The sequence below is a fragment of the Oryx dammah genome, unplaced genomic scaffold (assembly GCF_014754425.2).
Source record: "Oryx dammah isolate SB20612 unplaced genomic scaffold, SCBI_Odam_1.1 HiC_scaffold_1, whole genome shotgun sequence".
NCBI classification, from domain to species: domain Eukaryota; kingdom Metazoa; phylum Chordata; class Mammalia; order Artiodactyla; family Bovidae; genus Oryx; species Oryx dammah.
Genome location: NW_024070185.1, coordinates 77,415,344 through 77,442,766, shown reverse-complemented (window position 1 = coordinate 77,442,766; position 27,423 = coordinate 77,415,344). Strand labels below are relative to the sequence as shown.

The 27,423-nt window shown below is 37.5% G+C and overlaps 1 protein-coding gene across 2 annotated transcripts in view; it reads left to right on the top strand.

The window, feature by feature from the left end:
- The window catches only part of AGTPBP1 (ATP/GTP binding carboxypeptidase 1), a 191,752-nt gene that overhangs the window by 87,913 nt on the left and 76,416 nt on the right, over positions 1–27,423 (top strand). For both annotated transcript variants that reach the window (XM_040244800.1, XM_040244791.1), the window contains 2 exons: positions 3,213–3,329; positions 17,144–17,856. In XM_040244800.1, coding sequence (XP_040100734.1) covers positions 3,213–3,329; positions 17,144–17,856 — 830 coding nt within the window. The remainder of the gene's footprint in view (positions 1–3,212; positions 3,330–17,143; positions 17,857–27,423) is intronic.

Sequence of the window (27,423 nt, the reverse complement as noted above, 5' to 3'; positions counted from 1 at the left end):
TGGATGGCATCACCTTCTCCTCCTGCCCCCAATCCCTCCCAGCATCAGAGTCTTTTCCAATGAGTCAACTCTTCGCATGAGGTGGCCAGAGTACTGGAGTTTCAGCTTTAGCATCATTCCTTCCAAAGAGCACCCAGGGCTGATCTCCTTTAGAATGGACTGGTTGGATCTCCTTGCAGTCCAAGGGACTCTCAAGAGTCTTCTCCAACACCACAGTTCAAAAGCATCAATTCTTCGGTGCTCAGCTTTCTTCATCGTCCAACTCTCGCATCCATACATGACCACTGGAAAAACCATAGCCTTGACTAGATGGACCTTTGTTGGCAAAGTGATGTCTCTGCTTTTGAATATACTATCTAGGTTGGTCATAACTTTTCTTCCAAGGAGTAAGCGTCTTTTAATTTCATGGCTGCAGTCACCATCTGCAGAGATTTTGGAGCCCCAAAAAATAGTCTGACACTGTTTCCACTGTTACCCCATCTATTTCCAATGAAGTGATGGGACCAGATGCCATAATCTTAGTTTTCTCAATGTTGAGCTTTAATCCAACTTTTTCACCCTTCTCTTTCAATTTCATCAAGAGGCTTTTTAGTTCCTCTTCACTTTCTGCCAGAAGGGTGGTGTCATCTGCATATCTGAGGTGATTGATATTTCTCCTGGCAATCTTGATTCCAGCTTGTGCTTCTTCCATTCCAGCATTTCTCATGATGTACTCTGCATATAAGTTAAATAAGCAGGGTGACAATTTACAGCCTTAATGTACTCCTATTGGCATGCCACAAATTCATGTTTTATTCTTTGGAATTGTGTTTCTTCAGTATTTTCAAGCCATGGTTGGTTGAATCTGAGGCATGGCAACATGTTGATATGGGGGACTGGCTGTTCTCTCCTATATAACCCAATACAGTCACCAGCTTAATACATTTAAAGTGATAGTATCATTTTTATCTTTATCATCCATATTCTATTTTGTTAGCTGATCTAATTGTGTCCTTTATAAGATTTTTTTTTTCCTCTCCAGTATAGAATCTAGCATCAGGTATTGCATTTAATTATCTTGTTTCTTAAGTCTCCTTTAATTTAGAACATTTCCACAGATTTCTTTTTTGGCATTCACATCTATAAAAAAGAGTTATTGGCAGTATTACTCACTAGGGTATTTGAGATTGCTGACATTACCCCATTTTACCTTAACACAGCAATTATTTAATAAGAAAAAGTAGTAGATTGAATTTATTGAACACATTGTCCTGTGCTAGTCCATGTGCCTTACATATATAGACATACCTTGTTTTATTACACTTTGCTTTATTGTGCTTTGCAGATACTGTGTTCTTAACAAATAGGAGAAGGTTTGTGGTACCCTTATGTGGGACAAGTCCTTTGGTGCCACTTTTCCAACAGCATTTGCTCAGTTAATGTCTCTGTGTCACATTTTTTTGTAGTTTTACAATGTTTCCAACTTTTTTATTATTAATATATTGATATTTGTTATGGTGATCTGTGACCAGTGATTTTGATTGTAATTATTTAGCAATGAATATTTTTAAACTAAGGTATTGTTTTTTTTAGACATTATGTATTGAACACTTAATGGACCACATTATAGTGTGAACATAACTTTCATATGTATTGGAAAACCAAAAATTCCCCCAATTTGCTTTATTGCGACATTTGTTTTATTGTGGTGGTCTGGAACTGAACCTGTGTCCGGGTATGCCTACAGTAGTCATTAAATCCTGTAAGGTATATGGCATTATTACCTCTGCTTTACAGGGTTGATAAGTAGAAACCAAAGACACAGAAAGTTTATCAGTTGTAGAGACTGCAGTCACACTTGAACACAATTGTTAAACCTGTAGTGATTCCATTCTCTTTGCCCTAGATTTTTCAGAGTTTGGAAAATTTGTAGAAATTTTGAGGTTCTAGAAGACTTGTCTTCAGATTGCCAGAACTCGTCAGTTTATAAACTTCAATGTCTTCTTTTTTGCCCTCCTTAATTTCAGAAGAGTTTTAAGAAGTAGGAGGTTTATTTTTCCTGAATGTGTTAGGAGCTGTTTATTTTTGTTTTTCCCCAAACCAAAACACAAATATTTTGCTGTTGAATTCTGAAAGTAGTTTTCTTTCCTCACTGTGCCTATTTTACAGGTAAATTAAAAAAAATTTTTTTTAATGGCCACCCTGTAAAGCTGTATCATCATAAATTAATACTGAATATTGGACTGCTAGCATGTTTAGAGAAAGGAATATCTTTAAAGTTTTTTTATTATTTTGAAAATATTATATACTTTAATAGATGCTATCAAGAAAATTACATATTTTTGGTTCTTCAAAGCATAATTTAAGGATATATGAAATTATATATTTTATGTATATGATACAATAATTAATATATTTTTTCCTATGAAGTCATATTTCTTTACATTTATCCTCTATTTTTTTGCCCAAAGAGACATGGAAATCATTTCCAGCTGTTGTTTCACTCCTCAGTGTTTTTTTCCCTGAACAACAGAGTGAATGATGATACTGAATCTTTTCTAAGGGACTTTATTGACCATGGAATATAAAAGTGTGTGATAACCATTGCTCTCTCTTGAGGCAATGCATTATGTTGGCTAACAGTGTATTCTCTGAAATCACTGATTGATTTTACATTCTGCTCTTGTTTGCAAGCCACTTAATCTCTTTGTACTTCAGTCTCTTCTTTAGTTACATGGAGATGATGATACTACTTTACAGTATTCTTATGCAGATGAAATTAGATCATAAGGTAAAATACTTAGCATATTGCCTCACATATTTTCATTGCTCGATAAAAGTTATTTTGATTATCACCGCTACCATCATATACTTAGGTTTTTCAGTTTAGTTTTCTGAAGTTGTACTGCCCTTTAATCTGAGCAAAATGATGGCAGTTAGTGAGATTGGGGGCAGGGAGCATACTTTTGTATTGATCTTGATGTTAGTTTTTTTTATCTTGAGGAGCCCAAATACTGTATTATGTTAGATTATCTTTGATTAAAAGAAAACAAAACAACCAAGACAACAATAATACAACAACCAAAAAATATAAACAAGTTTTATTTTACAATGAAATTTATGCAGCCTTTCTGTAGTGATTATTCTCTGTGTGCATGTAATTAATAATTTGGAAACTTTAAGTCTGAAATGTACTTTTCTTAATTAATGACATTCCACTTTTATTATTTCAGAATGATGATATTGAAACGGATATTAACAAACTAAAACCCCAGCAAGAACCAGGACGAACAATAGAAGAACTTAAAATGTATGAACACCTTTTCCCTGAGCTTGTTGATGATTTTCAGGTATAAATATAGATAATTCAGAATCTTAACTCATTTTAAGAAAGAGTTCTTTTTTCTTAGACCCATAATCACTCTTTTCTTTCTGCATTTCATTTCTAAAAGATGAACTTAGCATTGCTTTTCTGAGTGACTTTGGAGAATTGTTTCAACATTCTGAGCTGCAAAATGAGAAACTGCTATCTGTAAAATGAGAGAACTAGGTCATTTAAATTTTGGACTAGCTTTTAAATTTTTTAATCAAAATAATTGACATAGTTTTTATTAATTTTTAAAAAGCATTAGAATGGCATTTCTGATGAGAGAAAATACTTAATTAAAAATATAGTCTGTGCTAGTTGAATTGTTTCTCCTAATAGTCACCATATAATCATGGAATGTCAGGGAATGAGGACAGCTGGAAGTTGTTTCTGAAATGTTGACAAGAAGTCACTCTCTGTATGAAGCAACTTAAAGAATTCATTGCCAGGAGAAATATCAATAAACTCAGATATGCAGATGATACCATTGTAATGGCAGACAGTGAAGAGGAACAAAAGAGCCTCTCGATACGGGTGAAAGATGAGAGTGAAAAAGCTGGCTTAAAACTCAGTGTTCAAAAAACGAAGATCATGGCATCTGGTCCTATCACTTCATGGCAAGAAGAGAGAAATGTGGAAACAGTGACAGATTTTTTTTCTTGGGCTCCAAAATTGTCGTGGATGGTGACTGCAGCCATCAAATTAGAAGAGGCTTGCTTCTTGGAAGGAAAGCTATGACAGACCTAGTCAGTGTATTAAAGCAGAGATATCACTTTGCTGACCAAAGTCCGTCTATGGTTTTTCTAGTAGTCATGCATGGATGAGAGAGTTGGACCATAAAGCAGGCTGAGCACCAAAGAATTGATGCTTTTGAACTGTGGTGCTAGAGAAAACTCTTGAGAATCCCTTGCACAGCAAGGAGATCAAACCAGTCAATCCTAAAGGAATCCCTGAATATTCATCAGGAAGAACTGATGCTGAAGCTGAAGCTCCAATACTTTGGTCACCTGATGCAAAGAGCCAACTCTTTGGAAAAGACCCTGATGCTGGGAAAGATTGAAGGCAAAAGGAGAAGGGGGCTGCAGAGGATGAGATGGTTGGATCGCATGACCAACTCAAGGGACATGAGTTTGAGTGAACTCTGGGAGATAATGAAGAACAGGGGAGCCTGATGTGTTGCAGTCTATGGGGTCGCAAAGAGTCAGACACAACTTGGTGACTGAACAACAACAAATCCTCATTTATTTTCTAGAATATAATATACAACCTGGATTGCACAGCTATTAAATGATAAAGCTGATTGAATTGATGGCAAGTAGTAGATCTAATTTTTAGCACTCACTCTGCTGCTCATTTGTGGGTTCCTGAAACTGCCCAGGATCTTAAACTGTAAAATGAAGGGTTTGAATCATATAAGCTTGGATTTACTTATGTAAACCCCTTCCCTCAAGTTTCACACTTAATTTCCAGTTGCTTAAAGAAAAAGACTTAAATGCAAAGCTATTGAGAGATAAAAATAGAGAAGTACTTGCTAGCTAATGTTTACATTTCACAATTCTAATTATTCATGTTTTTCTTTGGGAAACAATGAGCTTTGAATGCGATGGAAGAGGCAGCAATTTCCTCCCTCTCTCCCTCCCCTACTGTCTTGGTACTCCCCATAGATTTGGCAGACGTTGGAGGGTATGTTGAAATGAGTGATAGGACAGAGGAAGTTGGGAAAGAGGACAGAAGTGAAGGAGAGGATATTTGTCAAAAAGAAAAAGAAGAAGTATTTTATTCTTTTTGTTGCAATGGTGAATGGAATTGTTTCCTTAATTTCTTTTTCTACTTTCTCATTATTAGTGTATAGGAATGCAAGGGATTTCTGTGTGTTGATTTTGTATCCTGCAACTTTACTATATTCATTAATTAGCTCTAGTAATTTTCTGGTAGAGTCTTTAGGGTTTTCTATGTAGAGGATCATGTCATCTGCAAACAGAGAGTTTTACTTCTTCTTTTCCAATTTGGATTCCTTTTATTTCTTTTTCTGCTCTGATTGCTGTGGCTAAAACTTCCAGAACTATGTTGAATAGTAGTGGTGAAAGTGGGCACCCTTGTCTTGTTCCTGACTTTAGGGGAAATGCTTTCAATTTTTCACCATTGAGGATAATGTTTGCTGTGGGTTTGTCATATATAGCTTTTATTATGTTGAGGTATGTTCCTTCTATTCCTGTTTTCTGGAGAGTTTTTATCATAAATGGATGTTGAATTTTGTCAAAGGCTTTCTCTGCATCTATTGAGATAATCATATGGCTTTTATTTTTCAATTTGTTAATGTGGTGAATTACATTGATTGATTTGCGGATATTGAAGAATCCTTGCATCCCTGGGATAAAGGCCACTTGGTCATGGTGTATGATCTTTTTAATGTGTTGTTGGATTCTGATTGCTAGAATTTTGTTGAGGATTTTTGCATCTATGTTCATCAGTGATATTGGCCTGTAGTTTTCTTTTTTTGTGGCATCTTTGTCAGGTTTTGGTATTAGGGTGACGGTGGCCTCATAGAAAGAGTTTGGAAGTTTACCTTCCTCTGCAATTTTCTGGAAGAGTTTGAGTAGGATAGGTGTTAACTCTTCTCTAAATTTTTGGTAGAATTCAGCTGTGAAGCCGTCTGGACCTGGGCTTTTGTTTGCTGGAAGATTTCTGATTACAGTTTCAATTTCTGTGCTTGTGATGGGTCTGTTAAGATTTTCTATTTCTTCCTGGTTCAGTTTTGGAAAATTGTACTTTTCTAAGAATTTGTCCATTTCTTCCACGTTGTCCATTTTATTGGTATATAATTGCTGACAGTAGTCTCTTATGATCCTTTGTATTTCTGTGTTGTCTGTTGTGATCTCTCCATTTTCATTTCTAATTTTATTGATTTGATTTTTCTCTCTTTGCTTCTTGATGAGTCTGGCTAATGGTCTGTCAATTTTATTTATCCTTTCAAAGAACCAGCTTTTGGCTTTGTTGATTTTTGCTATGGTCTCTTTTGTTTCTTTTGCATTTATTTCTGCCCTAATTTTTAAGATTTCTTTCCTTCTGCTAACTCTGGGGTTCTCCAATTCTTCCTTTTCTAGTTGCTTTAGGTGTAGAGTTAGGTTATTTATTTGACTTTTTTCTTGTTTCTTGAGGTATGCCTGTATTGCTATGAACTTTCCTCTTACCACTGCTTTTATAGTGTCCCACAGGTTTTGGGTTGTTGTGTTTTCATTTTCATTGGTTTCTATGCATATTTTGATTTCTTTTTTGATTTCTTCTGTGATTTGTTGGTTATTCAGCAGCGTGTTGTTCAGCCTCCATATGTTGGAATTTTTAATAGTTTTTCTCCTGTAATTGAGATCTAGTCTTAATGCATTATGGTCAGAAAAGATGCTTGGAATGATTTAGATTTTTTTGAATTTATCAAGGTTATATTTATGGCCCAGGATGTGATCTATCCTGGAGAAGGTTCCATGAGCACTTGAGAAAAAGGTGAAATTCATTGTTTTGGGGTGAAATGTCCTATAGATATCAATTAGGTCTAACTGGTCTAATGTATCATTTAAAGTTAGGAATATATCTACCTAAAGAAACTTAAGACCTATATATAGAAAACTATAAAACACTGATGAAAGAAATCAAAGAGGACACTAATAGATGGAGAAATATACCATGTTCATGGATCGGAAGAATAAATATAGTGAAAATGAGTATACTGCCCAAAGCAATTTACAAATTCAATGCAATCCCTATCAAGCTGCCAGCAATATTTTTCACAGAACTAGAACAAATAATTTCAAGATTTGTATGGAAATACAAAAAACCTCGAATAGCCAAAGCAATCTTGAGAAAGAAGAATGGAACTGGAGGAATCAACCTGCCTGACTTCAGGCTCTACTACAAAGCCACAGTCATCAAGACAATATGGTACTGGCACAAGGACAGAACTATAGATCAATGAAACAAACTAGAAAGCCCAGAGATAAGTCCACACACATATGGACACCTTATCTTTGACAAAGGAGGCAAGAATATACAATGGAGTAAAGACAATCTCTTTAACAAGTGGTGCTGGGAAAACTGGGCAACCACTTGTAAAAGAATGAAACTAGATCACTTTCTAACACTGCACACAAAGATAAACTCAAAATGGATTAAAGATCTAAATATAAGACCAGAAACTATAAAACTCCTAGAGGAGAACATAGGCAAAACAGTCTCTGACATAAACCACAGCAGGATCCTCTATGATCCACCTCCCAGAATTCTGGAAATAAAAGCAAAAATAAACCAATGGGACCTAATTAAAATTAAAAGCTTCTGCACAACAAAGGAAAATATAAGCAAAGTGAAAAGACAGCCTTCTGAATGGGAGAAAATAATAGCAAATGAACCAACTGACAAACAACTAATCTCAAAAATATACAAGCAACTCCTGCAGCTCAATTCCAGAAAAATAAACGACCCAATCAAAAAATGGGCCAAAGAACTAAATAGGCACTTCTCCAAAGAAGACATATGGATGGCTAACAAACACATGAAAAGATGCTCAACATCACTCATTATCAGAGAAATGCAAATCAAAACCACAATGAGGTACCACTTCACACCAGTCAGAATGTCTGCGATCCAAAAATCTGCAAGCAATAAATGCTAGAGAGGGTGTGGAGAGAAGGGAACCCTCCTACACTGTTGGTGGGAATGCAAACTAGTACAGCCACTATGGAGAACAGTGTGGAGATTCCTTAAAAAATTGCAAATAGAACTGCCTTATGACCCAGCAGTCCTACTGCTGGGCATACACACTGAGGAAACCAGAATTGAAAGAGACACGTGTACCCCAATGTTCATCGCAGCACTGTTTATAATAGCCAGGACATGGAAACAACCTAGATGTCTATCAGCAGATGAATGACTAAGAAAGCTGTGGTACATATACACAATGGAGTATTACTCAGCCGTTAAAAAGAATACATTTGAATCAGTTCTGATGAGATGGATGAAACTGGAGCCGATTATACAGAGTGAAGTAAGCCAGAAAGAAAAACACCAATACAGTATACTAACACATATATATGGAATTTAGAAAGATGGCAATGATGACCCTGTATGCAGGACAGCAAAAAAGACACAGATGTGTATAGCAGACTTTTGGACTCAGAGGGAGAGGGAGAGGGTGAGATGATTTGGGAGAATGGCACTGAAACATGTATAACATTATGTAAGAATCGAATCGCCAGTCTGTGTCCGATGCAGGATATGGCATGCTTGGGGCTGGTACATGGGAATGACCCAGAGAGATGTTGTGGGGAGGGGGGTGGAAGGGGGGTTCATGTTTGGGAACGCATGTACACCCGTGGTGGATTCATGTCAATGTATGGCAAAAGCAATACAGGATTGTAAAGTAAAATAAAAAATAAAATAAAAAAAAAGAAAAAGAAGAAGGCAGGAAGAGGCACTTGAGAAAGAATGCAGGGTGTTTTTCTTTCGTGCAACCTACAGGAAGTATCTGGCTGCTCTTTTAACACTTTTGTGCCCACTAAAAAACCCAGTGATAACAAACACTGGCAATTCAAAGCAGAAAAAATATTGTGGAAGGGATTTGGGGGTAGGAATTGATTATTCTGTGAAGAAATGATCTATTTTCATCTCTGTCTTATATACATATAAAATTTATATACTGTGCATAAAAATGGCAGTTGATGTGGGAATAGAGAAAAGTAGGTTTTTTTTTACTAAGTGTGAAAAGTGAAATGAAAGTCACTCAGTCGTGTCTAACTGTTTGCAACCCCATGGACTATACAGTCTGTGTAATTCGCCAATTCAGAATACTAGAGTAGATAGTCTTTCCCTTCTCCAGAGGGTCTTACCAACCCAGGGATCGAACCCAGGTCTCCTGCATTGCAGGTGGATTCTTTACCAGCTGATCCACAAGCGAAACCCAAGAACACTGAAGTGGGTAGCCTCTCCCTTCTCCAGTGGATCTGCCTAACCCAAGAATCAACCTGGGGTCTTCTGCACTGCAGGTGGATTCTTTACTAACTGAGCTATCATTGGTTGGTTCTAAATAGGAACCAATGATAGCTCAGTTGGAAAGACTAGAGATCTCTTCAAGAAAATTAGAGATACCAAGGGAACATTTCATGCAAAGATGGGTTCAATAAGGGACGGAAATGGCATGGACCTAACAGAAGCAGAAGATATTGAGAAGAGGTGGCAAGAATGCACAGAAGAACTGTACAAAAAATATCTTCACGACCCAGATAATCATGATGGTATCATCACTCACACTCACCTAGAGCCAGACATCCTGGAATGGGAAGTCAAGTGGGCCTTAGGAAGCATCACTATGAACAAAGCTAGTGGATGTGATGGAATTGCAGTTGAGCTATTTCAAATCCTACAAGACAGTGCTGTGAAGGTGCTGCACTCAACATGCCAGCAAATTTGGAAAACTCAGCAGTGGTCACAGGACTGGAAAAGGTCAGTTTTCATTCCAATCCCAAAGAAAGACAATGCCAAAGAATGCTCAAACTACCGCACAATTGCACTCCTCTCACACGCTAGTAAAGCAATGCTCAAAATTCTCCAAGCCAGGCTTCAGCAATACATGAACCATGAACTTCCAGATGTTAAAGCTGGTTTTGGAAAAGGCAGAAGAACCAGAGATCAAATTGCCAGCATCTGCTGGATCATCAAAAAAGCAAGAGAGTTCCAGAAAAATATCTGTTTCTGTTTTATTGACTATGCCAAAGCCTTTGACTGTGTGGATCACAATAAACTGTGGAAAATTCTGAAAGAGTTGGGAATACCAAACCACCTGACCTGCCTTTTGAGAAATCTGTATGCAGGTCAGGAAGCAACAGTTCAAACTGGACATGGAACACCAGACTGGTTCCAAATAGGAAAAGGAGTCTGTCAAGGCTGTATATTGTCACCCTGCTTATTTAACTTATATGCAGAGTACATTATGAGAAATGCTGGGCTGAAGAAACACAAGCTGGAATCAAGATTGCCATGAGAACTATCAATAACTTCAGATATGCAGATGACACCACCCTTATGGCAGAAAGTGAAGAAGAAATAAAGAGCATCTTGATGAAAGTGAAAGAGGAGAGTTAAAAAGTTGGCTTAAAGCTCAGCCTTCAGAAAACTAAGCATCCAGCATCCAGTCCCATCACTTCATGGCAAATAGTTGGACAAACAGTGGAAACAGCGTCAAGACTTTATTTTTTTGGCCTCTAAAATCACTGCAGATGGTGATTGCAGCCATGAAATTAAAAGATGCTTACTCCTTGGAAGGAAAGTTATGACCAACCTAGATAGCATATTCAAAAGCAGAGACATTACTTTGTCAACAAAGGTCCGTCTAATCAAGGCTATGGTTTTTCCAGTTGTCATGTATGGATGTGAGAGTTGGACTGTGAAGAAAGCTGAGTGCTGAACAATTGATGCTTTTGAGCTGTGGTGTTGAAGAAGACTCTTGAGAGTCCCTTGGACTGCAAGGAGATCCAACCAGACCATCCTAAAGGAGATCAGTCCTGGGTGTTCATTGGAGGGACTGATGCTGAAGCTGAAACTCCAGTACTTTGGCCCCCTGATGCGAAGAGCTGACTCATTGGAAAAGACCCTGATGCTGGGAAAGATTGAGGGCAGTAGGAGAAGGGGACGACAGAGGATGAGATTGTTGGATGGCATCACTGACTCAATGGACATAGGTTTGGGTGGACTACAGGAGTTGGTGATTGACAGGGAGGCCGGGTGTGCTCGGTTCATGGGGTCCCAAAGACTCGGATGCTACTGAGCGACTGAACTGAACTGAACTGAACTGAAATAAGAAGTGTTTAGAAGAATCTTTTCAGCTATCATTGTATCAAATACTAGCAGGTCATGAGTTATTGAACAGAAATGAATTCATACTGATGATGACTTTTTCCACTTGGATTTGCATGTCACTTTCAACATCAATCTCTGAAGTTAAAATTACCTGATGTGTTTGTTTGTATCCTTAACACCACTCAGTTTGTTTCCAGATATATTAAAGGTACTATTCAATGGCCTGATGAAGGTAAAATGAGTGCATTTAAAGTCAACAGAATTAACAGCATAATTAACAACAGACTTTTTCAAGGGGACTTAGCGCATGCGTTTAAAGCTATAATTATTCATTTGTTGTGATAAGTATAGTTTTGTTTCCTTTTGTTTCTTGATGGCAGAATATTAGAAGTATCAGAATCCTGCGTTTTCTCAGCTCTTCTTTCATACATCTGTATTAGCATAATGTCATTTACCATATGGACTTTGTTATTTTTTTCCCTTCTTTTAAATTTGGTTTTAAATTTTTATTAAAGTTATGCATGGACAGAGTTTAAAGAGCAAATAGTTTTGCATAGTTTAATTGGAAAAAAATGTTTCCTCCTTCCTATCTACTGTTTCCTACAATCAACTTTCCATATGTTTTTGAAGTTAATCCCTGTGTTTCTAAATAATATGCTTAATATGCCATGTCTTTATTTTTCCTGATTTCATTCTCTCTCTCTCTCTCTTTTTAATCAACTTAATATAGTAGTTTTCAGTCCTTTCTTCTAATATTTACATTTTAGGCTATAAATTTTCCTCTAATGACTGACTGTTTTAGTTGCATCAAACAGATTTTGCTGTTTATTGCTCTCTTTATATTTGTTTTGAAGCTTTTTGTCCATTATGGTTTTTTTCCTTTGATAATGTTTAAGTTGCCTCCTTAATCTGCAGTTTTTTCATCTTTTTATTGAATTCTAGCATATTGTAGTACAGTGAGAGGACATCTCTTTATGATTATAATCTTTTGAAATTTTTGAGGTTTATCTTATGAGTTTGAACGAGGTCAACTTTTGCTACTATTTCTCATGTCTTTGAAAAACATTCTGCTCCCATTAGGCCCAATTGTATATTTGCCTATATAAGAACAAGATTGTTAATTATATTTAGAAGTTCTTTTCTGTCCTTATAAATTTTTATTCCTGTGTTATCATTACTGAGAAAAGTTTGTTAAAGATTTCTCACTATGATTGTAAATTTGTTTCTGTCTTTTTGCATGTCTGTCAGTTTTTGTTACATATTTTTGGAAGCTTATTATTTATTGTGTATAAGTGTAATTGATTTCTTTTCCTTTCAAGTTGAACCTTTTAGTGAAGTTAGTTTTTATCTCTAAGACTTAAAGGCAAAAGTTTTTTTTTTTAAATATTGATATAGTTACATAAATTTTAGTTACTTGCCTAGTATCTTTTAAAATCTTTTCACCAACTTTTTGGTATCCTTAGTTCTTTATCTGTTAAACAGCATGTGTTAATACTTGGATTTTGAGACTAAACCCTGAGTCTTTCATATTTAACTGGAGCATGTAGATTACTTATAATTATTCATATATTTGAATTAAGAGATCTTATTTTGTATTTTTGTTTGTTTCATCTCTGTATCTTCTCTTGCTTTCATTTGGATTATTTTTTTCCTCATTTACCTTTTTTCACCTTTGTTTGAAAACTTTGAAGTCTTGTTATTTTTATTTTATTAAACTTTCTTGAGGTATAATTTATGTACAAAACTTGTATTCATTTAAACTATAAATTTGATATATATGCAGAAATTCTAGTTAATCTTGATTAAATGGTAAATGTGTTTTTACTAAATTCTGAAGTTAATTAGGGTCTTTCTTCTTTCTCTTTATTATAAAAGAAAACTTTGTTGTTGTTGTTTAGTCACTTCATCATGTCCAACTCTTTTGTGACCCCCTGGACTTTGGCCCACCAGATTCTGTCCATGGGATTTCCCAGGCAAGAATACTGGAGTGGATAGCCATTCCCTTCTCCAGGGTATTTCCCAACCCATGGATCAAACCTGTGTCTCCTGCATTACAGGGAGATTCTTTACTATTGAGCCGCTAGGGAAATTCAAAGGCAAACTTTGTTGCCATTCAGTCACTCAGTCACTCCGACTCTTTGTGACCCTACGGACTGCAGCACACCAAGGCTTCCCTGTCCTTCACCGTCTCCTGGAGTTTGCGCAAACTCATGGCAACTAAGTTGGAAATACCACCCAACTATGTCGTCCTCTGTTGTCCCCTTCTCCTGCCTTGAATCTTTCTCAGCATCTGGGTCTTTTCCAATGAGTCAGCTTTTCACATCAAGTGGCCAAAGTATTGGAACTTCAACTTCAGCATTAGTCCTTCCAGTGAATATTCAGGACTGATTTCCTTTAGGATGGACTGGTTGGATCTCCTTGCAGTCCAAGGGACTCTCAAGAGTCTTCTTCAACACCACAGTTCAAAAGCATCAATTCTTTTTGCTCATTTTCTTAATAATTTTGTTTCTGGAAATTCCAGAAATTTTTGTTGTTGTTGGTTTTGACAGGCACTGTAATAGATTAAATTCTTCATTGAGGGTTTCTGTACCACCCAGGTAATGTGAATCAGGCTATAGATTCATGTGATTTGATGGCAGGCTTTTTGTATCATTTTGTGAGTAGTGCTATTCTTCAATCTCTTAGTGCTAAGGTTTGATACTGTTGTCTTTCCTTGCTGTTATTTGGTTTGTGGTGGGGTATTTCTAGGTCCTCTATATTGAAGATTTAGTTTTCTGGGGTTCCGTCTTCATGGGATGAGGGGTCTTCCATTGGACTCCCTACTTTATGCAAGCTCTGAGTTACTGTCTTGTTCTTTATATTTTTTGAGATAGGAAAACCTAAACCCCAGGTCACCTGTTTTTACAAATTGTTTTCCAAGTGAAAACCTCCTTCAGTTTGGGATCAACTTTGGGGTCCTGTCTTCACTTATTAGTTGGTCTTTTCCCTTGTTTTCTTATTTACTTGTTGTTATACATAGTATCTTTTAGTGTATCTCTTTCTTTATTTTTTGGCCATGCTACATGGCTTGTGGTTATCTTGGTTTCCTGACCAGAGATTGAACCCAGGACATAGCAGTGCAAGTACTGAATCCCAACTACTAGACCACTAGGAAACTTCCAAAATACCTTATTATCTTATCCAACAATTGTGTGTGTTTCTGTGGGGTAGATACCTAGCCCACCAGGTTTCCTACAACAGATTTTTTTAATGCAGATGTCTTCTCTTCAACCCTTTTAATGCAGAGAGACTTACCCATTACTTCCTTTGTACCTCCTTGTCTCCTGGGACTAGATAAGAGTACAGAGATTGAAAGTGAATTATGTTTGATTCAGTTTTTTTTTTTTTAATACAGTGGACATTCAAAGAGTGAATCACAGAGGATAAGATTCTTAATTTTGACTACATCATGTGTGTGTAGAAGTTAAGCACAATTAAAGGATGAATTGCAAATCCAGAAAAATTGTTGTAAAAATGGATTAAGGGACGTGTATTTGTGTATGTGTGTGTATGTGTATGAGAGTGTGTGTGTGTAAATAAATGTGCGAATTTATACTACAAAACAAGAAAAACCCTGTATTCTAGCAACAAATATATTACCTATGAAGAATTAAACTGATTAATAGATGTAAAATTGTGTGCTTTTCCAGTAGTAATTAAAATGGTAGTAAGATGATACTTCTTATCTACCACTTTAGAAAAAGCTTTTAAAAACTGTGGTACCTAATGTTGACAAAGAATAGAGAAGTTGAATTAGATACTCTCATATAAAGTTACTGGGAATAGTACTAATATAAGTATTTTTTGGAAAGCATTTGGGCAACTTGTGTTAAACATTAAAATTGATTAGTATCTGACCCTGTAATTTTATTTCAGTGCTTAGGAAATTATCCTAAACAAAAAATTTTATGCAAAAGGATGTTCATTGCAGAGTTCTTTATAATAGCAAAATTTTGGAAATGGCTTAAATCCTTCCCTAATTTGTAAAAGATTTAATGCCAAACAATAGAATAAAGGTTAGCTTAATTGAGGTATTTTCTTTGATAAAGTGTTATATAAATGAAAATAATGTCTAAAAGTATAGAAAGAGAAAAGACTACTTGATCTGTCAGTAGTATACTTTTTTTAACTTGTCTTCCAGGACACTTTCCTTTCCTGTTTTTTTATCTTTCCAGTGCAGTTTTTCCTTCTCCATATCCTGTTGTTTCATTTTCATTTTTCAACCTCTTTAAGATTGTAGTATCCCAAGGTACCGTCTTTGTCCTCTTCTCTGTTTCTTTCCACTGATAATTTCCAGTCTCATGGCTTAGAGTAGTATCTGTATGTAAATGACTCTCAAGTTTACGTCTTCTGTATACAGCTTTCTTCTGAGTTCTTGAAGCATACATCCATTTGCCTGCTTTACGTCCTTGTCTATATGTGAATAGCTCACACTTAACATATCAGAGCTAGTTCCTGATGCTTTTCAGTTGTTCAGGCAAACACTTGGCATCATCGATGACCTCTATTTGTACCTTCTACCCTGTATCTGGTCAATTTTAGGATATCCTGTCTCTGGCTGACAGTGCACTTAAAATATAACCACTTCTTACCAGCTTCTGTAGGTAACTGCAGAAGATTCTTTCTTAAAAACATTTTTTATTTATTTTTATTTGGCAGTGCTGGATCTCAGTTGAGGCACACAGGATCTTCATTGTGCTGTGGGCTTCTCTCTAGTTGCAGCTCACAGGCTCTAGAGCATGCAGGCTTAGTTGCAGTGTGCAGGCTTAGTTGCCGCTTGGCATGTGGGATCTTAGTTATCCAACCAAGGATGAAACCCATGTTCCCTGCATTGGAAGGGGGATTCTTAACCACTGGACCATCAGGGAAGTCCCTGCAGAAGACTCTTAATTGGTCTTCCGACTTCTATACCCACCCCACTCTGGTGCCCTGCTCCTCCCCAGAAAGACAGAACCAAATTAAACAAAAATATTATTTAGCCCCAAATGTTGAAATGCTGTTGTTAAGAAACACTGTACTACAGTTTTTGGTTTTTGTCTGCTCCTCCCTCCCCAAATAAGTCACGTCATGGCACTCTTCTCCTCAAAACCTTCCAGTGGCTCCCAGTCTCTTTCAGGGTAAAAACCAAAATTCTTAAAATAGCTTGCAGGGCCCTACAGTATCTGGCCCTCTTTACCCCTTGGAATTCATCCTGGTCCTTCAGTTCTGGCCATCTTAACATTAACTCCTTGCTGTTCTCTGACCACACCAGGCCTTCTCCCACTCAGGGGCCTGGGTACCAGCAACCTTCACTGTCTTTGCTTGTGTATCTGCTCAGATACAATGGCATTGATACTGCCACCTATCTCTCATCCCCCAGCACTCCTGATTCCTATTTCCCCTTTCCTCCGTTATCCCTTTCTAACATTCCATAAAATAAATTTTCATAGTGTTTATTAATTTTGGTTTTGACAGTCCTCTCCCCTTCTTCCCTGGAAGAATATAAACTACAAAGGGGAAGAGTTTTTTTTTTTTTTTTCGTTTAACCTGATTAATCTTAAGTGCCTGAAACAGTGCTTGGCACAAAACAACCACTCTAAATATCTGTTGAATCAATGAATAACAATTTAGCTGTTGTATTTCCTTTAATAGATTTTGGATGGTATTAATGTCTTCATGCTTTCCTAAAACTTCCCATATTTGTTATTTATAGGAACCATTTTTATAATAGTAAAAAAAGTATAATGAATTTTGTGCTGGTTAAACATTTTATCTTCTGTTAGCAAATTTAAAATGTACCTGTTGTATCCATCTTTAAAATTTTCACTTGTTAGGTTTTTGAATCAGCATATAAAATATGATCTTAGTTTTGTGTGTGTTTTAATATGTGTTAATATTTACACATAAAAGATTAAACATTTTTTTTTATTTTCAAAGGGCTATGATTTAATCTCCAAAGAACCAAAGCCTTTTGTATTTGAGGGAAAAGTTCGTGGTCCTATTGTTGTTCCCACAGCAGGAGAGGAAGCATCTGGGAATTCAGGAAATTTAAGGAAAGGAATTGTAATGAAGACGACTATGTCTCCTAAAGGAGATGAAGGTAATAAGAAACCTGCCTCTGTGGATCTGGCAAAAGAAGACATTAAAGATAATGACAGAACATTACAACAGCAGCTCGGTGATCAAAATAGAACTATTTCATCAGGCCACGGCTTAAACAATGATATAGTGAAGGCCTTGGACCGAATTACATTGCAGAATATTCCATCTCAAACAGCCCCAGGTTTTACTGCAGGAATGAAGGACTATAGTCTCCCTGTCACTGTCCTTACATGCACTAAAGCATGTTCACATGTGGCTGCTTGTGGAAATGTTCTGTTTGAGGGAAGAACGGTTCAGCTAGGCAAGCTCTGCTGTACTGGAGTCGAAACTGAAGATGATGAAGACACGGAGTCTACTTCATCAGTGGAACAAGCGTCAGTTGAAGTCCCTGATGTACCAACACTCCATGACTCTGATCTTTATATTGAGATTGTGAAAAATACAAAGTCTGTCCCAGAATATTCAGAAGTGGCTTATCCTGATTATTTTGGTCACATTCCTCCTCCATTCAAAGAGCCTATTTTGGAAAGGCCTTATGGTGTACAAAGGTGAGTTGCAGATTTCCTTTTCTTCATAAACAAGACCATTGTCAACATATGGGGCATATGGGAAAGAAACAAACAACTGCTTTGGGTTTTTAGGAAGAAAATTACTCTGAATTAAAGTTTGTGTTGGCAGAGCTCCTTGCCTGCCTGCTTGTATCCCTCAGAAGCATCCTATATTAATAAATCTTCTTGACTGTCAAGAGAAAAAAATAAAGTTAGTGTCATTTTTTATCCTGCTTTTGGACATATTGCACTGTTCTGAAATTGTCCGTGTAGATTTATTTTCTAAGTTCATTACTTATTCAAATGAAGTTAGCATAATAAACCTGGCCATTGGATAGTTTAGAAAGTTTCTATTTAGAATGAATCTGAAAATATAAAAGATTATTTAACAATCTTTGAATAAATATTGTATTAGTGATATACATTAATTTAGTAATTTGATTATTTGAACTTGAATTAGATATATAATCTAAAAATAGCAACATATACATTATCATTTTGTTGTAAAATTTGGATTTAAAAATGTACAGTATAATAATTTAAAATTCATAGAACTGAACTTGTTAAATATTACCAATTAATTTTATTGGGTTGGCCACAAAGTTCATTTCGATTTTTCATTTTGGTTTTTTGAAGAACCCTAATGAACTTTGTGACCAACCCAACAGAAATTATGGTTAGTATTAACTGTTGCCAACTAATAAATATTGGGCATAAAAATACATTTTTGTTACCACTTGAGTATTTTCAGTGATTATGATTAAGGGTTTGTGATGATGGCTTATCAATACCTGAAGAGCATTTATATGTTCTTGTTAAAAGTACGGTATATATTGATGAAGTAGGACATTGATATGGGTATTTGATTCTGGGCTTCTGGGGCAATAACTATTTTATTGATTTTTAAATTTAGCATATAATTAATCATTTTTACTTCTCAACTTAGTGTTACCAATTGAGTCCTTGATCCACAGGTATGGAATCACATACAATGCAGCATTAGAACAAGGGACTGAGTTTGTTGGGAAATGTGTGTGTATGTGTGTGTGTTTCTGTGTGTATTGGTGAGGAAGGGGTACTGTGCCTTGGCGTCCACTGGCTGTATCACAAACTGTACCATCCAGAGGCAGTTGGCCTCTTGGAGTGCTGAAACAGCCTTGAGAAGCCACAGATGAAGCTCCAACTCAGGGGAAATACTCTGCAAGGATGGGCTGCCATCTTTCAGGATGCAGTATAGGCACGAAATTATAAATTTCCACTTGATTCTCTATCCCCAGGCTGCATGGTCTGGGAAGCAGGAGGTGGAAACAGGTAGTTGTACTTACTGTAGCTCCCAGTGTTCCACTGGGGTACTTCATGTAGCTGTGTGTATCTCTGCACCTCTGAGCTCTGCGTGGTTAGTCGTCCCAGTCCTATAGTGGGTGCAGTCTTTCCATAGAGGACATAGCAAGGGTACAGTTTCACTGCAAACTGTGGTTGAAGTGGTTTACTTTAGACTCTTGTGTCAGGGCCCAACAGGCAGGACCCAGATGAGCTAAAAGACGTAAAATTGCTTCTGCACAGTGGCAGCAGGTTGACTGTGGGTGGCACTCAAGTGAGTCACTAATTTTAACATGAATGGACATGTCACAACTACCCTGGGATGATGAAGATATGATTGCCAGAGGCTCAGACGCCTAAGGATTTCCCTGGTGGCTCAGATGGCAAAGAATCTGCCTGCAATGTGGAAGACCCGGGTTCGATCCCTGGGTTGAGAAGATCCCCTGGAGAAGGGCATGGCAACCCACTCCAGTATTCTTGCCTGGAGAATCCCAGGGACAGAGGAGCTTGGTGGGTTACAGTCCATGGGGGGGGGGTGCAAAGAGATGCACATGACTGAGCAACTAACACTTTCAGAGACCTAAAGAGTGTTTGGGTCACTTAATCACACCAGCTACCAAGACCTGCAGAAGTGATAGGTGAGAGGGAGGGGAATTTTGATAGATACTGGAGGATGGAGGTGAGTTGCAGCCCTGAGAATAATTGCAGTAATGGGGACCATGTTTGTCCTGCTCATATTTTTCTTCTGAGTGTCTCCTTAGGAGAGGCCCACAGGAACTGTGGAGCAGCTGCTTCCCAGCACGAGTGTAGAAGAGGATCCTTGCAGCACAAGGGTGGGCTGTGGCAGCCTTGGCAGAGCTTCTCATCGCTCCCTTCTTGAGAGAACCTGCTGTGGAGCTTGTAGTCGCCCACAGCCTTCAGCCACTGTATTTTGGGATCTCCTGCTGAGGAGTGTTATTGCTGAGGCCATGTCCTCTCTGCATTGCTACAGTTATTGTCTGACACTGATGGGGTTGCTAGAGCGGAGCCATTCCTGACCAGTTCAGGGATCTGCTCACTGGCAGTCTTTGCTCTGTGGTGTCCTTTTGGCGTGGTTGAGACTTTTGCAGAGTTACATTGCAGTGTGAGGCTCTCCTACTCAATATTCTCTTTCTTCCTAGGGATTAGATCTGCTTTTTGGTCAGACCCAAAGGCCCTTCTCACCTGCTGCTGCTCCCTTTCTTCTTTGTGTTTCACATGTGTTTCCCCTAATAGGTGTGTTCCACAGTTGGCTGCAAGAGATTGTGCTTGTGTCTGGCATTTGCTTTTTGAAGGACTTGAACTGATATGCCTGGAAAAGGTCAGAATCAGTCAGCAGCTAGGTTTTCCCTCCTTTTCAGCATCACCTCTTAGACTCTATCTATCTTTCAAAAGTCAAAGATGTCCACTTGACTACAGAAGACACTTCCTGAACTTTGTGTTCTTTAAACCCTGAGAGCAAATTTCCTCATTAAATTGCCTCAGTCTGAAAGTTCTAATTTTCCTTATTAGCCTGTTATGTCTGAGGTAAGATTAGAAGGAAGGGAAGATTGTGGAAATGGGCTATAACTATTTTGTTAGTCTCTGATTCTCAGCCTTAATTTTAACTACCAAGGAGCCTTTTTATTTTCCCTCATGGAATTTATGTTTCAAAAGCTTTACTCAACACTCTTATTTAGGTGTTTTTCGCATTCGTGCTAATAAAAGAGATAAATTCCTGCCAAACAGAGCCTCTAATTAACATTAGATCATTTTTTCTAATTGATTCATTTCTTGATATTGACAAGTGAAGAAACTCACTCTAATGAAGTGCAACTGTGTTACAAATGGGTTAATCTATATGATGACCACAAATAGCTATTATACCTATTCTGTGGGTCCTCAAATGTCTGCAGATGGGGAGCTAAACCTTCAGCCCTGGTGACCTCTATTCTTTCTGAGCAGCTCTTCCTAGTGTTGGACTTTGTCATTGCCTGACTGGGTCTTTCAGAGAGTGTTACTCCACCCATAGACCCACACTCTATTTGCTGTCTCCCCAGGACTGTGCCTTTCCTGGTGGAGGAAGAGTTAATACAGACTTGAATTACTGTTGCTCTTCTCAGCTCTCCCCTCTCTCTTCTTATTTATGATTAATACTTTTCACCTTGTTCCTGAAACACAGACCTTGCAAATTGCTCTACGAATGTAATCTACAGATTAGAGTTCAACATCTTGACTATATTAGGCCACCTGCAGACTTTTTCCTGAAGTAGCTGTCTTTTTTTATTGCCGTACCACAGAATTTGTATGTTATCCAAACCAAAGCTTTATATTATAATTTTGATACTAAACAGCCTGACAAAAGAGCAAAAGGTCCCTGGGAGTTGGGATATGTGTCTTAAAGGTGGGTGTGTTGGTACAAGTTAAAGTGCAAAGGAGATGGAGCTCCAGGAAATGAAAACATAGAAAACCCAATAATTTACAGCCTCTTTGCCGGCAGTCACTCCAAAAGATTTTCAATGAGATAAATAGAACTTAACCTTGGAGGATTAAGTGATGTATGTCTCCTGCAAGTTTCAAAGACTTCTTACTTCACTGATTTTTGAGAGCTTACCTTGATAAAAATGACTTTTGCCTGATTTGTTGTAGCAGAATCATCAGAAATTACCATGTAATGTAAAACTTTTGACTGCTAGTCTCTTTTGCTGCATCCTTATATATTTTGTGTGACAGTGAGTGTTGCAGAGAACACCTTTTATCATATTTGTCAAAATTTTCATTTTCATATCATTTGTGAAAATTTCCATGGGTGTCAGATGTTTGATATGAGGCAGGAATATGACTTTATAACTCTTTCAATCATACAAAACAGTATGATTCTGTATATTTAGATGTGTAGGACTTCCCCAAATAATGTTAATTGCTTTAGATATAACTAATACAGGAGAAGGCAATGGCAACCCACTCCAAGACTCTTGCCCGGAAAATCCCATTGATGGAGGCTACAGTCCATGGGGTCGCTAAGAGTCGGACACGACTGAGCGACTTCACTTTCACTTTTCACTTTCATGCGTTGGAGAAGGAAATGGCAACCCACTCCAGTGTTCTTGCCTGGAGAATCCCAGGGACAGAGGAGCCTGTTGGGCAGCACAGAGTCGGACATGACTGATGAGACTTAGTAGCAGCAGCAGCAGCAGCAGCAGCATAACTAATATAAAAATATGTACTTAAAATGCTTATGAATTACATAAGAAACAGTACTCAGACATTTGAAGATTGTTACTTTTTTCCCTCTTTATTTTATATACTCTGCCTACAAATATTTGTCAACTATTATATGGAATTTGTGGTGGGTAATGTCCCAAAACACATCAATCAGAGACCAGTCAAATAAGTTATGGTATATCCATTCTGTGAATACTTTGCAGTGATTAAAAAACAAACAAACAAAAAAAAAGTGTACTAATGGAAAGAGCTATAAGATGTATTATGAAATAAAATAATCAAGGTGCTTGTGGAAGGAAAGTAGTAATTAACTGAATGAATGAGGGATGTGGGATATGTTGAAAGGAAGAATCTTCATTTTAGACTTTTATGTAGTATTTCATTTTTGTTCCATGTCAATGTATTAATATTATCTATTCAGAAATTTTAAATTAAAAGTAGGTAAAAGAATTGTGGCAAAAGCAGAATAAGGAAAGCAGAACCTTGGATTTAGTCTTCCCATGTTTAGAATGGTTCAAGTATTTCTGGAATGGAGATGACAGTAGAGAAGTATAATTGTAGTGTCAGTAGCAGATAACTTTTATATTGATTTTTTCTTTATGGGCCAGATCGAAGTAAGTAAAAAACACTTTGTTATGCAGTGTGTATATGCTTATTAAAGTATGTCATTTAACAGTGTAGCAGCTCTATGAGGAAATAGTGATTATTTCTCTTATTTAATGGAAGAGTATGCTGAAGCTTAGGATTCTTGAATAACTATCCAAGGTTACACTGCTAGTAAATGGCTGAGCCAAGAGTCATCCTGGTCTAGGTCATGAGCCTGTCCTGTTATTCATTCATATGTAGTGATCATATATATGAGGTTATACCATACTTACGAAGAGTATCTTCTGTGGACCCTTAGAGAACACTTAAGAAATGAACAACATATCCTATGATATCCTTATGGTAAAGTAAATATGGCAGTGAGATGTGTTAAATTGTTTTTCATAAGTATTATTCTGTATTGGCTGAAACCTAACAAAACTACAAGTTTGGTTTTGGCCATATATCATGTGAACTCTTGAGTATTAACTAGACTGAGTGGACTGCACATTTATTAGATTGCAACTCTTGAGTATTAACTAGACTGAGTGGACTGCACATTTATTAGATTGCCTTGCTCAAATTATTTTCTTCTGAGCTATTCTTTGATGATGAATGTTAGTAAGTTTGAGGGTCTAGTCCCCAAGGGTACCTGGAAAATAGTTTTGACTGGAGAATGATATATTTTAATAGGTGATTGAGGTAAAGGAAGGAAGGATTGATATCCTTTTATGAAAGTTGTGCTGCTTAGCACAAATATATGAATAAAAGACTATTTTTCCTCTTTATTAGTGAGGGCTGAGGGCAGGGCAAGATTTCCCTCAAGTATTAGGTGTATGTCTAATCTAAGTTTAGTATAAATGGGGAGTTATATCCCCTAAAATACAGTTTCAGAAGTTGAAAACCAGTGGCCTCTAGGCCATATTTAGCTTGCTAATGATTTTGGTTTCACTTGCAGAGAGTTTTGTTTTATTTTTTCTTGTTGAGCCAAGATTGTCTTTTTTTAAAAATTTTTTTATTGAAGGATAATTGCTTTACAGAATTTTGTTGTTTTCTGTCAAATCTCCACATGAATCACCCATAGGTATACATATATCCCCTCCCCTTTGAACCTCCCTCCCATCTCCCTTCCCATCCCACTCTAGGTTGATACAGAGCCCCTGTTTGAATTTTCTGAGCCATACAGCAAATTCCCGTTGGCTATCTATTTTACATATGGTAATATAAGTTTCAGTGTTACTCTTTCCATACGTCTCACCCTCTCCCCATGTGCATAAGTCTGCTCTCTATGTCTGTTTCTCCATTGCTGCCCTGTAAATAAATTCTTCAGTACCATTTCTCTAGATTTCTTATATATGCATTCAGTTCAGTTCAGTTCAATTGCTCAGTGATGTCTGACTCTTTGCAACCATGGTCGCAACACCATGTCCATCACCATCTCCCGGAGTTCACTCAAACTCAGCGTCCATTGAGTCAGTGATGCCATCTAGCCATCTCATCCTCTGTCATCCCCTTCTCCTCCTGCCCCGAATCCCTCCCAGCATCCGAGTCTTTTCCAATGAGTCAACTCTTCACATGAGGTGGCCAAAGTACGGGAGTTTCAGCTTTAGCATCATTCCTTCCAAAGAACACCCAGGGCTGATCTCCTTTAGAATGGACTGGTTGGATCTCCTTGCAGTCCAAGGGACTCTCAAGAGTCTTCTCCAACACCACACTTCAAAAGCATCAATTCTTTGGTGCTGAGCTTTCTTCACAGTCCAACTCTTGCATCCATACATGACCACAGGAAAAACCATAGCCTTGACTAGACGGACCTTTGTTGGCAAAGTAATGTCTCTGCTTTTCAATATGCTATCATTTTCTTCCAAGGAGTAAACATCTTTTAATTTCATGGCTGCAGTCACCATCTGCAGTGATTTTGGAGCCCAGAAAAGTAAAGTCTGCCACTGTTTCTGCTGTTTCTGCATCTATTTCTCATGAAGTGATGGGACCAGATGCCATGATCTTCGTTTTCTGAATGTTGAACTTTAAGGCAACGTTTTCACTCTCCTCTTTCACTTTCATCAAGAGGCTTTTTAGCTCCTCTTCACTTTCTGCCATAAGGGTGGTGTCATCTGCATATCTGAGGTTATTGATATTTCTCCCAATCTTGGCAATCTTGGTTCCAGCTTGTGCTTCTTCCAGCCCAGCGTTTCTCATGATGTACTGTGCATATAAGTTAAATAAGCAGGGTGACAGTATACAGCCTTGACATACTCCTTTTCCTATTTGAAACCAGTCTGTTGTTCCATGTCCAATTCTAACTGTTGCTTCCTGACCTGGATATAGGTTTCTCAAGAGGCAGGTCAGGTGGTCTGGTATTGCCATCTCTTTCAGAATTTTCCACAGTTTATTGTGATTCACACAGTCAAAGGCTTTGGCATAGTCAATAAAGCAGAAGTAGATGTTTTTCTGGAACTCCCTTACTTTTTCCATGATCCAGCGGATGTTGGCAATGGAATATGTTATTTATCTTTCTCTTTCTGACTCACTTCACTCTGTATAATAGGTTCTAGGTTCATCCACCTCATCAGAACTGACTCAAATGTGTTCCTTTCTATGGCTGAGTAATATTCCACTGTGTATATGTACCACAACTTCTTTATCCATTCATCTGTTGATGAACATCTAGGTTGCTTCTGTGTTCTAGCTATTGTAAATAGTGCTGCAATGAACAATGGGATACATGTGTCTTTTTCAGTTTTGGTTTCCTCAGGGTATATGCCTAGGAGTGGGATTTCTGGGTCATTTGGTGGTTTTATTCCTAGTTTTTTAAGGAATCTTCATACTGTCTTCCATAGTGACTATATCAATTTATATCCCACCAACAGTGCAGGAGCATTCCCTTTTCTCCACACCCTCTCCAGCATTTATTGTTTGTAGACTTTTTGATGATGGCCATTCTGACCATTGTGAGGTGATGTCTTATTGTGGTTTTGATTTGCATTTCTCTAATGAGTGATGTTGAGCATTTTTTCATGTGTTTGTTATCCATCTGTATGTGTTCTTTTGAGAAATATCTGTTTAGGTCTTTTTCCCACTTTGTGATTGGGCTCTTTGTTTTTCTGGCATTGAGTTGTATTAGCTGCTTTTATATTTTAGAAATTGATCCTTTGTCAGTTGTTTCATTTGCTATTATTTTCTCCCATTCTGAGGGTTGTCTTTTCACCTTGCTTATAGTTTCCTTTGCTGTACAAAATCTTTTAAGTTTAATCAGGTCCCACTTGTTTACTTTTGATTTTATTTTCATTACTCTAGGAGGTAGGTCATAGAGTATCTGGCTTTGATTTATGTCATCGAGTGTTCTGCCTATGTTTTCCTCTGAGAGTTTTATAGTTTCTGGTCTTACATTTAGGTCTTAAGCCATTTTGAGTTTATCTTTGTGTATGGTGTTAGGACGGAGAAGGCAATGGCAACCCACTCCAGTACTCTTGCCTGGAAAATTCCATGGATGGAGGAGCTTCGTAGGCTACAGTCCATGGGATCGCTAAGAATAGGGCACGATTGAGTGACTTCACTTTCACTTTTCCTTTTCATGCATTGGAGAAGGAAATGACAACTCACTCCAGTATTCTTGCCTGGAGAATCCCAGCGACAGAGGAGCCTAGTGGGCTGCCGTCTCTGGGGTTGCATAGAGTTGGACATGACTGAAGTGACTTAGCAGCAGCAGCAGCAGCATGGTGTTAGGAAGTGTTCTAATTTCATTCTTTTACATGTAGCTGTTCAGTTTTCCCAGCACCATTTATTGAAGAGGCTGTCTTTTCCCCATTGTATATTCTTGCCTCCTTTGTCAAAAATAAAATACCCATCGGTGCATGGATTTATTTCTGGGCTTTCTGTCTTATTCCATTGGTCTATATTTCTGTTTTTTGCCAGTAGCATACTGTCTTGATGACTATAGCTTTGTAGTATAATCTGAAGTCAGGAAGGTTGATTCCTCCAGCTCCATTCTTTCTCAACACTGCTTTGGCTATTTGGGGTCTTTTGTGTTTCCATATGAATTGTGAAATTTTTTGTTCTAGTTGTGTGAAAAATGCCATTGGTAATTTGATAGGGATTGCACTGATTCTGTAGATTGCATTTGGTAGTATAGTCATTTTCACAATATTGATTGTTCCTACCTAGGAACATGAAATATTTCTATACCTGTTTATGTCATCTTTGATGTCTTTCATCAGTGCCTTATAATTTTCTGTGTATAGTTCTTTTGTCTTCCTAGGTAAGTTTATTCTTAGGTATTTAATTCTTTTTGTTGCAGTGGTGAATGGGATTGATTCCTTAATTTCTCTTTCTGCTTTTTCATTGTTGGTATATAGAAATGCACGTGATTTCTGTGCATTGAATTTGTATCCTGCAACTTTGCTAAATTCACTGATTGGCTCTAGTAATTTTCTGATGCTA